The sequence below is a fragment of the Callorhinus ursinus genome, unplaced genomic scaffold (genome assembly GCF_003265705.2).
Source record: "Callorhinus ursinus isolate GAN/ISIS: 27379988/994484 unplaced genomic scaffold, GSC_fseal_2.0 scaffold10, whole genome shotgun sequence".
NCBI classification, from domain to species: Eukaryota; Metazoa; Chordata; class Mammalia; order Carnivora; family Otariidae; genus Callorhinus; species Callorhinus ursinus.
This window is the reverse complement of record NW_027397072.1, coordinates 52,846,432-52,861,311: the sequence shown is the minus strand read 5'-3', so window position 1 is coordinate 52,861,311 and position 14,880 is coordinate 52,846,432. Positions and strand designations below refer to the sequence as shown.

General features: G+C 39.9%; 2 protein-coding genes across 14 annotated transcripts in view; both read right to left on the bottom strand.

Annotated features, from left to right (window-relative positions):
• CUNH2orf42 (chromosome unknown C2orf42 homolog) overlaps positions 1–14,880 on the bottom strand; it is a 64,093-nt gene that overhangs the window by 29,769 nt on the left and 19,444 nt on the right. The gene's annotated exons all lie outside the window — the stretch shown is intronic.
• Positions 11,938–14,880, bottom strand: part of TIA1 (TIA1 cytotoxic granule associated RNA binding protein) — a 30,416-nt gene continuing 27,473 nt past the window's right edge. For all 11 annotated transcript variants that reach the window (XM_025868472.2, XM_073897566.1, XM_025868467.2 and 8 more), the window contains one exon: positions 11,938–14,622. In XM_025868472.2, the coding sequence (XP_025724257.1) occupies positions 14,496–14,622 (127 nt within the window). In that variant the 3' untranslated portion in view covers positions 11,938–14,495. The remainder of the gene's footprint in view (positions 14,623–14,880) is intronic.

Sequence of the window (14,880 nt, the reverse complement as noted above, 5' to 3'; positions counted from 1 at the left end):
GCGACTCTTGATCTCAGGGGTTGTCGTTTGGAGCCCCAGGTTGGGTGTAGAGATTACTTAAAATCTTTAAAAAAAAAAAAGGAAAAAAGATCCTGCAATACACAGGACAGTCTTCTCAACAAAGAATTATCTGACCCAAAATGTCAATAGTGCCAAAGTTGAGAGACCCTGTGTTAGAAAGTGGGGAGGAGGGACTATAAAGTATCCTCCAAATTGAGAAGGCACTTTCAGGCCAAAAAATGAAGCAGTCAACCTCCCTACAGTTTATAGAATTTTATTAACTTACTGACAGAAAGTGTTCAGAGGGTGATGATCCAGGCAGCTGTGCAGCTATTCTCTGTAAAATCCAGACCTTTAGTCTACAGATTTTATAGAACGAAGGGATGCTCAGGAGGGCACTGTAGTGAGGTCAAAGGTCTGCATACATTTAATTGATAGCTAACATTTAACAGACCTCAGGCACCCTCTGTGCATCGGGGAGGTGGGGGGGATTGTTATCTCTAGGAGTTATCCAAACAAATTTAGAGAAGGCAAGAGCAGCTTCTCCACATTCTGGTCATGGCATACATTAACATCTAGGGGACCTGGAACATGTAGCCCCAGGGGAGATCATCGCAGGGACATGGATAAGGCAGGGGTTGGGGGTGGAGGGGGGGGGAAGGGAGAGAACGGGACAAAGTTGGAGTCAGTAGTATCTGCACTCCTAAACCCTGTTTTAGAGTGTTTAAATTTTGATTTGCCCAAATGTGTCCTAAGAGATTTGTGGGTTTTCTCTTTAGACATGTTATATGTTCCAGTCAGGAAAGAAGCTATCAAACAGCCCCATTCTAGAAGAGGTGATTTCCTTCCAAGCCAAACACACAGGGTTCCTCTATTCCTCCTTCAAAGAAGGGGCTTTGAAGAAGCAATACCATCATAGAAGTCCTTTCTCAGCCTTCTTCTCATAAACAGAATTCTCAAAATTGTACAATACTCTCATATGACACCGTAACCCTTCTTTCCCTATTCTCTGAACATCATTTTTTCAGCCTTGAGGTAGATTTTTGTTGTGATGCCTGAGTCAAGCTATTAATTCACAGTGATCCTCCATGGCATCAAGATATACTGTAATAGTACAATTATTATACAAGGAAAGGAAAACATTAGAGAAGTGATATTGTGAAAGTTCCAACTTGTGGCAAAGCAGGATATGAAAATAATAGTGACTTTTCCCCCCCTCTGCTGCTTTAAGATCTTCTGTCTTTGATAATCTGCAACTTGACTGTGTATGTCAGTATGGACTTCATTTTATTTATTCCTCTTAGGATTTATTGTGATTCTTGGATCTGAGAATTCCTAGCTTTCTACAAGTCTGGAAAATTCAGTCAGTATCTCTTCAAATATTGTCTATCCCAAATTGTTTTATTTTGTGGAACTCCAGTTTAAATGTATTTTAGGGGCGTCTGGCTGGCTTAGTCGGTAGAGCATGGGACTCGATATTGGGATTGTGGGTTCGAGCCCCATGTTGGGTGTAGAGATTACTTAAAATCTTTTAAAAAATGTATTTTAGATTTCTCATTTTCCATGCTCTTTCCCTATATTCTATTCCTTTGCCTCTGTACTGTTCCAATGTACAGATTTCTTCATCTCTATCTAAATTGGGTTAGTCAGTCCACTGAATTTTTAATTTTAGCTATTGTATTTTTGATTTCTAGAGGGTTTATCAGTTTCTTTTAAAATTCTGCTAATCATTTGATAGTTACTTCTTCCTTACTCATAATTTTTTTGCAGCCTTTATTTTTAAAGACATATGAAATATAGTTATTACATATTCAATATATGATTACTATAATGGCTAAAGTCCTTGGAGGTCAAATTCTGCTGTTCTTTGTTTCTGTTGAATCCCTCCTGGGTCTTGTTTCTTCATATGTTTGATAGTTTTTGATTGTGAGCTCCTAACCGATTATTTTTTATTTATTGTTTCTAAAGAAAAGTTTTCTTTTTTTTTTTTTTTAGATTTTATTTATTCATTTGACAGAGAGATAGAGCCAGAGAGCACAAGCAGAGGAAATGGCAGAGGGAGAGGGAGAAGCAGGCTCTGCACTGAGCAGGGAGCCTGATGTGGGACTCGATCCTAGGACCCTGGGATCATGACCTGAGCCGAAGGCAGACGCTTAACCATCTGAGCCACCCAGGCACTCCCTAATTGATTATTTTAATCTGAGTTAATCCTGAGGGGCCTGGGTATGGGATATACTCTTCCAGAAAGGATTTGTGAGTATCCAAACTACATACAGGATTCCTGGGTGGCTCAGTCCTCAAGCGTCTGTCTGCCTTCCGCTCAGGTCATGATCCCAGAGTCTTGGGATCGAGCCCCGCATTGGGCTCCCTGCTCGGCGGGAAGCCTGCTTCTCCCTCTCCTGCTCCCCCCGCTTGTGTTCCCTCTCTCGCTGTGTCTCTCTCTGTCAAATAAATAAATAAAATATTTTAAAAATTTAAAAATCTAATCAAGAGAATATGAACAATTATGTCACAGAAAAGAAATACAAATATCCAATTATCCTGGAAAAACTGATTAACTTTACTTGGACTGGTGTAATACAATTAAAGAGATCATTTTACGTGCATCAGGTTGTTGCAAAAATAAAAGCTCAACAATCAGCAGGGGCTCCTGGATGGCTCAGTCGTTAAGCCTCTGCCTTGGGCTCAGGTCATGATCTCGGGGTCCTGGGATCGAGCCCCACGTCGGGCTCCCTTCTCTGTGGGAAGCCTGCTTTTCCCTCTCCGTCTGCCTCTCCCCCTACATGTGCTCTCTCTCTGTATCTCTGTGTCTCAAATGAATAAAGAAAATCTTTAAAAACAAAAAAAAAGCTCAACAATCAGCAGTTGGTAAAGGTGGGGGTAAATAAGTACTTTCTGACATCATTGTTTAGAGTGTAAAATGGTACAGTTTTTTAGGAGGGCAACTTAACATAATACAATTTTTACAATTCATGTTTCTTTAACCCATCCTTCAATTTTTTTTAAGGTTTCATTTATTTATTTGCCAGATAGAGTGTGAGAGCACTAGTGAGGGGAGGGGCAGGCAGAGGGAGAAGCAGGCTCCCTGCTGAGCAAGGAGCCTAATGCAGGACTTGATCCTAGGTCTCTGGTATCATGAAAGCAGATGCTTAACCGACTGAGCCACCCAGGCGTCCCCCAACCTTCAATTTCTGTGTATCTTAGAGAAACAGTATACACCCGCACAAAAACACATTCTTTAATGATAGTTCCAACTTTTTTTTTTTTTAAAGATTTTATTTATTTGTTTGACAGAGAGAGAGAGAGAGTGAGAGCAGGAACACAAGCAGGGGGAGTGGGAAAGGGAGAAGCAGGCTCCCCGCAGAGCAGGGAGCCCGATGCGGGACTTGATCCCAGGACCCTGGGATCATGACCTGAGCCGAAGGCAGACGCTTAACGACTGAGCCACCCAGGCGCCCTAGTTCCAACTTTTTATATAAAAAGGAGGTGAATGTTGTTTTACACTTCCAGATGGTTGAATGGTGGGGTCATTTAATTTTATAATTTTGTAATTGTATTTATTCATTCAATATTCAGTTTTGTAATTTATTGTATTGATACATAATTGCTTTCTTAAACCCATCTCCTCTTTCTCTCCTTCCTTCTCTCTATAGCCAAATGAACAGGAAGCCAATCTGCACTAACTAAACCGTTCTCACCTCCCACTCCTTAACCCACTGCAGTCCATATTCTGCACCCACTACCTCACTGAAAATGCTCATTTTAAAGGTACTTCCTTATTGCTAAACCCAGTGGTTTTTTTTTCACACTTGTATTTTTCCTTCCTGCAGTATTTGACACACTCGACTACTACTATTTCCTTGAAGTTTTTCCACCTTGATTTCTGCAACATCAAGGACCCTCTGTATTTCTCCCACCCATCAAACAGCTCTTTCTCAATCTCCTTTGCAAGCTTCTCTGCCTCTGCCCCCTTAAACATGATGGACAGAAGAGTTTTCTCATTTTAGCATTTCTCTGGGTGATTTCCATTCCATGGGTTTCAAACTATCACCTAAATGCTGATGACTCCCATCTCTAATATTCAGCCTGAATCTCCCTTCTAAATTCCGTATCATTACCTACTGGTTATTTATTTTTTATTTTTTATTTTTTTAAGATTTTATTTATTTATTTGAGAGAGAGAGAGAGCAGGAGAGGGGGGAAGGTCAGAGGGAGAAGCAGACTCCCCAGTGAGCAGGGAGCCCGATGCGGGACTCGATCCTGGGACTCCAGGATCATGACCTGAGCTGAAGGCAGTCGCCCAACCAACTGAGCCACCCAGGTGCCCGCTACTGGTTATTTCTGATTGTCACACATGTCCAAGCTGCATGTTGAAGTCTGGATCTCATTAGCTCTCCTTTCCTGTCCTCTAACTAGCTTCTGGCTTTAATTGCCCTCACAAACTGCACCTTTGCCTTTTCCCACCCCAGTAACTAGCCCCACCATCCATCTGCTTTTTCAAGCCAGGAGCCTGGGAGATATCTTGACTAAACACAAACTAGATCAATGGATCCCTTGGACCTTTAGGATAAAAAAAGTTCAGATTACTTGACATGGCATAAAGAATTAGCCTTGATTTGGTCTTTTAGTTTTAGCTCTTATCACCTCACACCTAGTACTCTAGTTGGTAGTACCATCAGCACATGGTAGAAAAGCCATTTGGTCAAAATCAGATTGTACAAGATAAAAGTTTAATTGATTAAATTTAACAAACATGTATTAAGCACCTGTTATTTAGCAGATACTGGACATATATGGTATTGAAGAAAACTGTTGCCAGCTTTGGTTTAGTGAAGAACACAATTTTTTTTTTAAGATTTTATTTATTTATTTGACAGAGAGAGCAAGAAAGGGAACACAAGCAGGGGGAGTGGGAGAGGGAGAAGCAGGCTTCCCGCTGAGCAGGGAGCCCGATGCGGGGCTCGATCCCAGGACCCCAGGATCAGGACCTGAGCTGAAGGCAGACGCTTAATGACTGAGCCTCCCAGGCGCCCCTGTATGATTATATTTTTAAAAACTTCTTGAAAATAAACAAAAAAGGGGCGCCTGGGTGTCTCAGTCATTAAGCGTCTGCCTTCAGCTCAGGTCCTGATCCCAGGGTGCTGGGATCAAGCCCCGCATTGGACTCCTTGCTCCGCCGGAAGCCTGCTTCTCCCTCTCCCACTCACCCTGCTTGTGTTCCCTCTCTTGCTCTGCCAAATAAATATTCTTTAAAAAATTATATAATCATACAAATACACCAGTTGGTCCTTGAACGGGTTTAAACTGTTTGGGTCCACTTATATGCAGATTTTTTCAGTACGGTATAGTACTATAAATATATTTTGTGATTTTTTTTTTTTTAAATTTGAGAGAGCGAGAGCAAGCATGAGCAGGGGGAGGCGCAGAGGGAGAGGGAGAAACAGACTTTCCACCGAGCAGGGAGCCTGACGTGGGGCTTAATCCCAGGACCCCGGGATCATGACCTGAGCCGAAGGCAGACTCTTAACCCACTGAACCACCCAAGCACCTCCAGTTATGATTTTTTTTTTAAAGATTTTATTTATTTATTTGACAGAGAGAGACACAGCGAGAGAGGGAACACAAGCAGGGGGAGTGGGAGAGGGAGAAGCAGGCTTCCCGCGGAGCAGGGAGCCCAATGTGGGGCTCGATCCCAGGATCCTGAGATCATGACCTGAGCCAAAGGCAGAAGCTTAATGACTGAGCCACCCAGGCGCCCCCAGTTATGATTTTCTTAATAACTTTCTTTTCTCTAGCTTTCTTTATTGTAAGGATAGAGTATAGAAGCACCTGTGTGGCTTAGTCGGTTAAACATCGGACTCTTTCAGCTCAGGTCTTGATCTCAGGGTTGTGAGTGCAAGCCCCACATTGGGCTCCACGCTGGGTGTGGAGCCTATTTTAAAAAACTGTATATAATATTTATAACATACAAATTATGTGGTGATCAACTGTTTATATTATGGTAAGTTTTCCAATCAACAGTAGGCTATTAATAGTTAAGTTTTGGGGAAGTCAAAGTTTATACACAGATTTTCAACTGTGCAGGGGGTTGGTGCTCCTCTGTATTGTTCAAGGGTCAACTGTATTAATTAAAAATTTCGAAAAATGCTATAAAGGAAAAGCTTTATAAGATGGTTTGAGAAGCTACTGACTTATGATTTAGATTGTGGGTAAAGGAATGCCTTTTAGAGGAAGTGACATTTAAAGAGACTTGAAGACAAAGCAGGCAAAAGGCATCTAGGTGGCAAGGAGTGATAGAAGTGGTAGGAGTCTCAGGCCCCACCCCACCCTTCTTTGCCTTGTTTTATCAATTTGCCAGTTGGCTCAATGTTAGTCTTTGTCAATAGAGGGCACTAGGAAAACAATGGAAGGGGATAGTGATGGGAAAGCACTTCCTTTATGGGTGCTAATTCTCTTTTTATTCAGTGTGGGAGCCAGTGGATCAGTGTATGAAGACCCATTGACACTCCTCTCAGGGGTCTTTGGGACCTGTCCCAGCTCACTGCATCCTCACACTACACTCTACCCAGCCTGCAGCTGCTTCTCTGGCAGCTTCGACTGCAGCAGCTTACAGATGTTTTTAGGAGTGAAAGATACACAGAATACCTGGTTAAATAATTTTTATTTTTTGAAGATTTTATTTATTTGACAGAGAGAGACACAGCGAGAGAGGGAACACAAGCAGGGGCAGTGGGAGAGGGAGAAGCAGGCTTCCCGCGGAGCAGTGAGCCCGATGTGGGGCTCGATCCCAGGAGCCTGGGATCATGACCTGAGCCGAAGGCAGATGCCTAATGACTGAGCCACCAGGCGCCCCTGGATTTACTTAAAAGATTCTTTGGGGGTTCTGATTCTGTAGAAACATGTTAGCAGCCTGGTTCTGGATCTTTTCACTCCTAGAAGCCATAGAGCGCAACTAGGAAAACATATGACCACTGACCCCCCACAAACACTGTCTTAGGTGACACTAAGGAAGCAGAGAAAATTTACAAATTCCACACTAAGTGGTACTGGATGGGAGGCCAATAGAGTGTAGCGTGGGGAGAATGGGATGAGTGGGCTGGTGGTGGCAGATCTCACTCTGCTAATATTCACTGAGAAGAGCCACACTCTGCGTGGAGCCTGCTGTGAGGACTGAACAAGTGAGTGCTGTGAGTGGTAGGGAAGGAAGAAAGAGGTGTGAAGTGCCTGGGATTCCAGAGGTCTTTCAGAAAGCAAGTTAGGGGATCTTCTTGAAAGGCAGGAATTAGGTCTCTTAATGTAGCAGATGAAGGAACCCAGGGAGCTGACAGCCCGCACAGAACTTCTGCGCAAGGTCACATCCTGGGGTGCCTGGGTGGCTCAGTCAGTTAAGTGTCCACCTTCGGCTGAGGTCATGATCCTGGGGTTCTGGGATCGAGCCCCATGTCCGGCTCTCTGCTCAGCGGGGAGCCTGCTTCTCCCTCTCCCTTTGCTGTTCGCACCACTCCTGTTCCGTTCTCTCTCTCTCAAATAAATAAAATCTTAAAAAAAGTCACATCCCAAGAGAGATAATTCACTGTAGCCAGAGGAGGGAGGTAAGAAAACTGGATGGGGTTCCTCTCCTTCATTCTCCTAACGGTTTCCAATACAAATAAATAGAAAGGAATTAACACAACACTTGTGCAGATACTCTATAAAAATATGAAATAGCAAAACTTACCTCGAGTTTCCTTGGAGAAAACACACAAGAAAAATGTTCCCACAAAGCAGCTGCAGATAATATACCAACATTCTAATGTGAATCAAACAAACCTAATGAAGCAAATGCAGCTAAGAAATACAAGAATTCAGGATGGTGAAAATAAAAAAACACAGGAAACAAGCAAGGGTTGGTGAGAAGGCGGAGAAAAAGGAATCCTCATGCACTGCTGGTGGGAATGCAAACTGGTGCAGCCACTGTGGAAAACAGTATGGAGGTTCCTCAAAAAATTAAAAATAGAATTACCGTATGATCCAGTAATCCCACTACTATTTTCCCAAAGAATATAGAAATGTTAATTAAAAAAATATATATGCCCTCCTAGGTTTACTGCAGCATTAACTACAATAGCCAAATTATGGCAGCAGCCTAAGTGCCCATCAATAGATGAATGGATACCACACACACACACCCCCGAATATTACTCAGCCATGAAAAAGAGTAAAATATTGCCACTTGCAACATGGATGGATCTGGGGTATAATACTAAGTGAAATAAGTCAAAGACAAATGATTTGACTTATGTGTGATTTCACTTATATGTGGAATTTAAGAAACAAAAAAAATTAAGAAAAAAAGAGACAAACCAAAAAAACTCTTAACTATAGAGAACAAACTGTTGCCAGAGGGGAGGTGGGTGGGTTGATGGGTGAAACAGGTGATGGGGATTAAGAGTAACTTATCTTGATCAGCACTTAGTAATGCATAGAACTGTTGAATCTCTATATTGTACACCTAAAACTAATTTAACACTCTATGCTAACTCTACTGGAATTAAAATTTAAAAAAAATACAAGAACTCAGGGAAGATATGTCCCTGAAATGAAACAGAAATTGGTATTAACTCAGGAAACAGAAAATGACAAAACCATTTCCTGAATGAAGACTAGGGACACCTGGGTGGTTCAGTCAGTTGAGCAGGCGACTCTTGGTTTCTGCTCAGGTCATGGTCTCAGGGTCTGAGATGGAGCCCCACATCAGGGTCCATGCTCAGTGGGGAGTCTGCTTGTGGATTCTCTCTCTCCCTCTGCCCCTCCCCTCATTCATTCGCTCTTGATCTCTAAAATAAATAATTTTTTTTTTAAAGATTTTATTTATTTGACAGAGAAAGAGAGACAGCGAGAAAGGGAACACAAGCAGGGGGAGTGGGAGAGGGAGAAGCAGGCTTCCCGCCAAGCAGGGAGCCCGATGCGGGAACTCGATCCCAGGACCCCGGCGGGAACCATGACCTGAGCTGAAGGCAGCCATTTAACCAACTGAGCCACCCACGCGCCCCTAAAAGAAATAAATAAAAGGAGCACAAGTGAGTCTGGAAACCATAGGAAGCATGTTATGGAACAGAGATTAGAAATGAGAAAAGCAAACAAAAAGATAAAAAGAACTAAGAACAAATGATAGAAACATGATAGGCAGAAGAAATTCAACAATATTCTAAGCAGGGGAATACTACAAATATTTACGACCGTAATTCAAGAAAACTTCTTAAATACCTTAGTACATGTACTTGGCCCAGGAAAGGAATGTTTCCTTTTCGTTAGGATGTTTTTCCCAATTGCCTCTTCTCACTTGCCTGATTTTCTTCCAACATTAAAGTCTTCTTACATCTTCTGCCCTCCTGTAAAATGGCTCATTCTGTAATTATCTACATAGCCCAACCTGTCAGATAGATGATCAAGTTGAGCCTTCTGACCATCAATCTAGACTGACTACCAAGTTGCTTCACAACTGTTATCCAGGACTCCCATGTTGGACCCCATTCTAGACACATTTTTTGATTTGCTCTCATTTTTATGGAGCTTATCCAGTAACTGAGAACCATTGAATTCAGGGAAGAGAATCTTTTTTTTTTTTAGATTTTATTATTATTTATTTGAGAGAGACAGAGGGAGAAACAGCATGAGAGGGAAGAAGGTCAGAGGGAGAAGCAGGCTCCCCGCTGAGCCGGGAGCCCGATGTGGGACTCGATCCCAGGACTCCGGGATCATGACCTGAGCCAAAGGCAGTTGCTTAACCAACTGAGCCATCCAGGCGCCCAGGGAAGAGAATCTTTAAAGTTGTATGTCCAAAAATGTCTTTATTCAATGCTCACCCATGGCAGTGCATGTGTGTGTATAAAATATCATTGGATATATAATTCAAACTTTTGAAGACACTACCCCATGCACCGATCCCTAGTTTCTAGTGTTACTGTTGAGTATTATTCTCAATTCTTTTTCCTCTCTGGTAAACTTTATTCTCTTTATGTCTGGTGTCCTAAAATTTCATGGTGATGTGCTTTCCCATGGATCTTTAATATTTATTGTGCTAATAATAGCTTTTTTTCAATCTTGAGACTCAAGTTAATCAAGGAAATTTTATTTTCTAATAAATTTCAACCACTGCTTTATTTTCTCTGTTCTCTTCCTGGAACTCCTATTGGTTGTATTTAAACCTCCTGAATTGATTCCTATTTATTTTCCCCCTCTACTTTTGATTTCTGTTCTAGAACATTTCCTTGTCTTTTAATATTCTCACTAAATGTACTCATATTTTAATTTCTTCTAACATTTTATTAGTATCCTGTTCTAATTTCTTACAGTATCTTCTTATATCTGATATTATAGTTCTTAGTTTGTTGGATTCTTGAGAATTGCTTTTTGTTTAGATCTTTCACAATTATCCTCAATTTCTGGTGATTTTCTTTTTAAAGATTTTATTTATTTGAGAGAGAAAGCATGAGCAGGGGGCGGGGGAAGAGGGAGAAGCAAGGTTCCCACTGAGCAGGGAGCCCGATGTGGGGCTTGATCCCAGGACCCTGGGATCATGACCTGAGCCGAAGGAAGACGCTTAACCGACTGAGCCACCCAGGTGCCCAATTTCTGGTGATCTTTAGCTGTCTTTATTTAAAAGTGAAGCACTGAACACCTGTTTGGAAGACTTGTGTACATGGGCAGGGCTTACTGATTGGCATTCTCCACTGTAAGGGGATTGGTGGCCAGCTGGCTTTTTGGTGGGGACCCTCAAATGTCAGCATCTGTCTTTTCTTTCAAAAGTTGTTTATTTTTTCCATGTAAGCATCCTCCAAATTCTAGAGCTGAACAAGGATAAGGAGCTAGGAATCCAATTTCCCTGGTATTAGTAAAATTGTACTAAATCCCTATTCCTAGCCTAGTAATCCTGAGACGGATGTCTACTTTTTCCTTTTTTAGTTGAATTACCATCAGAACTTCAGCTGTTTCCCACCTCAGAGGCCATAATATAAAATCCTATTCAAGTTAGACACATTTATATATTTTATTAAAGCTCCTAAATTAAAATGTGTTGTTTTGGGGACGCCTGGGTGGCTCAGTTGGTTAAGCGTCTGCCTTCAGCTCAGGTCATGATCTCAGGGTCCTGGGATTGAGTCCCGCATCGGGCTCCTTGCTCAGCAGGAAGCCTGCTTCTCCCTCTGCCTGCCATTCCCCCTGCTCGTGCTTTCTCTGACAAATAAAATCTTTAAAAATAAAATAAAATAAAATGTGTTGTTTTGAAGGTAGGTTCTTGCAGTTCTAAACACAACAGTCAAAACTGAAGTGACAGGAAAAAATGGAAAAACCTCCTACAAAAAAATGATTTTGTCTGTAGAACTATCTTTCATTGAAAGAGGTTTTTTGTTTGTTTTAAAGTAGTCTCTACACCCAACGTGGGACTTGCGCTCACAACCCCACGATCAAGTGTTGGATGTTTTCTACCAACTCAGCCAGCCAGGTGCCTCTAAAGGGTTTGCTTTTTAATTCCTACAAACACAGTTTACTTTCCAATTTCCAACCTCAAGAGCACCCCATAGCAAACCTAACTCTCTTTGTATATATAATCTAGTCCCTACCAACTGCGTTCTCAAATGTCAACTGAACTCTAACACACATAAAAAAGGAAGACAAGCAAGCACAGGGACAAACCAGGAAAATAAAACTACAATGTGGAACTAACTTTCAACAGGGAGATAGTTATCAACAAGGAAAATGAGATCCTGGTTTTATAATGAGTTAAATCTACAGAATGCCAATTCTTTGTGGTATTAAATAGTAATCTAATGCAAATCATGGTTTCTGGAATAAGGTTAAAAAAAAAAAAAACAAATACCCGAGTGAATATAACAATATGGTTACACCAAAAAGAAAAATCTTTCACACACAATAATCACTGCAAGAAGATCCCACAGGTTATAGAAAACATAAAGGAACTTTAATATCCAAACAGTCAGGGCAAAGAATACTGGATTAACGACCCATTAAGTGTGAATCACTTCAGGTTCTTTACAGTACCAGATGTATTTTATAGTAAAATCTGAATGCATATTGCAGAGAATGAAACTGTTTTTAAAACTTTAATTTCCTTACCTGATACTAATACCAGTATTATTTTTAGACTAAAAAATCTTTTAATGATTTTAACACTAGGAGTAAGATTTAAACAAAAGTTATCAATGTTCCTGAAACGTCAATTTGTTCAGTAGTAACTTTTTTGAGAAATACCACTTTCTTCTCAAAAAGTAGTTAATGTACACTTTAAGATTTGTGCAATAAGAAAATATACTGGCTAATAAAAAGTGTTACTTGAGAAAGTCAAAATGAAAGAAAAACTATACTTTTGCTTAAATTACTTATGCCCAAATAATTTACCCTGCAGTCCACAGATGTACAGGAAATAAAATATTTTTGAGTAAGAAAAATAATAAGGGTCCTAAAATAGAAACATAAACCAGAAGAATCTAAAAATAGCTTCCTGATATTTTACTTTTTGAGTATTTCATTTAAGCTGCTTCTGGTCGCATGTCCTGATCTGTAGACGTTAACATGGAAATAAAATTCCCAAGTATTTAAAAAATTTACTCATCTTCCATAAAGCAACTTTTAATGTATCAACACTTAAAAATACACAGTGACGTACGTAATGAAACATCAGTACAACTGCATAGAATTGAGCTCCAGAGAATTAAACACTTATGAGCTGTCTTTCCTGGGCTCTGGTTTACATGAATATTGGCTTTAGAGACCAGCTTAATTTGCTCCTACCTGGAAGAGACAAGGCCAGGAAACTTAAGATTTCACAGGCCTTTTCTGTTGCTAAATGCTAGGAGCTCTCTGAAGGTCTTAAAAACAACAAACCGTTCAAATATGTATACTGGGGGACTCTTCCCCTTTGTGAGTAAAGGAAGAAGAAAGTTTGTGACTTTCACTGAAAACAAAACAAAATCTCCCACAACTCTTCTAAGAGACTCTGAAATGTACTAGAAATTTCAAAACTAGAACAATGCCATCAAAGATTAAACCTAATGCTCGGAGCCACCCCAAAATAATAAAATTGGGAACTCCAGGAAAACAGGTACCAAAAGAATCAAAATAATGACTGCACTGAGGATTCTCCTCTTTGAAGGCTGTTTAAGGAGGTAGGATTTTAAGGTTTTTTTGTTTTGTTTTATCTTTTGGCCTCTGAACATTTAAAAAATGCTTTGCCCGGCTGGTCCTTCAGGCTAATTTTGAAGTTCACAACGAACTCCAAGCCTGATATAGGATATTATACAGTTTCACAGCTATCATTTGTACGTAATAAAATTAGGTTGATTTACTCTTTTTGAGTAAATATAACTAGAAAATGGCAAATTAATATGTTCCTTTACATACAACTTTGTGTCTCAGAATTCTTGAAAAACAAGAGCAGATGACTTTGTATTCAAAGACTACCAAAGTGTGTATTTGATATTCACATGCAAACTTAAAACCTTAGAAATCTCCTGTCAACTCTGCATGATGCCTTTAGGAAGGAAATGACATACAAAGCTTGCTAACTGTGCAAAATATTAAATTGCTAAAACATTTTACAGAATGAAACAATACACGTAAATGTAGAAGTTGACACATGAAATTAACACGGGCTCATAAGAATGTCTCACATTTCAGAGATTTTCTTTAGTAGCAAGTTTTTGTTTTTATATTTCCTGGTACACAGCAAAGTTTATCACAGAAGATAAAAATCCTTTAAACAAATCCAAGAGGGAATTCTTGAGGCACCTTCTCATATAAAACACAAATTGAATGCAATTATCAATCCATCTGAGAAAAGTTTTCAATCTAAGTGAACATCATTTTTCCATTTAAGTATATTTTACAGAAATTTAATAAGGCAAGACAAATTTGTGAAAAATGATACAAAAATGATGTAAACTAATAATTTATATTTTAAAACCCCAAAGGGAAACAGTGGAGATGGGACAGTTCAAACAATGCTTTTAAAAAAACAAAAAACAAAAAACCCTAAAACAGAATTGTGCGCAAGCTGAAGATTACAAAGAACTTCTAGACTTTGCACAGTTTTGGTTCTTCATTTTTAACATCTTTATATTACATGTTTTAAATCATATCAGGAATGCAAACTAGAACTGCACACTACTTTAGTGGAAAAAAGTTCAACATTGTGCAATTTTCTGCCTCTTAATTTTAAAAAAGTGGCAGCAATCCCTGCATTTGTATTTGAAACAAGGATCTGAGAAACTTTATCAAAAAAGGTAATGAAGGCAAAAATTGGCAGACATCCAGCATCTTGTTTCTTTTTAAAACAATGTGGATGATAAGTAATTTCATGATTAAAAAATGAATCTTTTAAATAAATACATTGTATCTGACATTTGCACTGACTGATTTGATAAATCTTTAAGTAAACAACGGCTTTACTACACTCCCTGTAGCCTCAAGCCACTGGCTTTAGATTATGGAGTCCTTTTTCACTGGGTTTCATACCCTGCCACTCGATACCCTGCAGGCTGATTAGGCAACATGCTGCCATTCTGTCCTGGAGGTGGCTGCACTCCGTAATTTGGTCCCATCCACGGTGCAGAAGACTGTGTCTGACTGGTAGAAAATGTGAAAGAAGCAGAGAGGAGGGGAAATCCACTGGTTAAAATAAAATGTAATGCCAAGAAAAAGTAACATATACATGGAAAAAATACTTTTACTTAAGCCCAAATATAAGAATAATGGTTATGCCAGGGAAAGCAAAGGCAAGTTTTTTCTCTTAAAAACAAGCATCCTCATAGTGTTTAATTTGTGCAGTTTAATTTTGTTAGTTTAATATAGCTAAAAAAAAAAAATACCCTTTACCTGTAAACA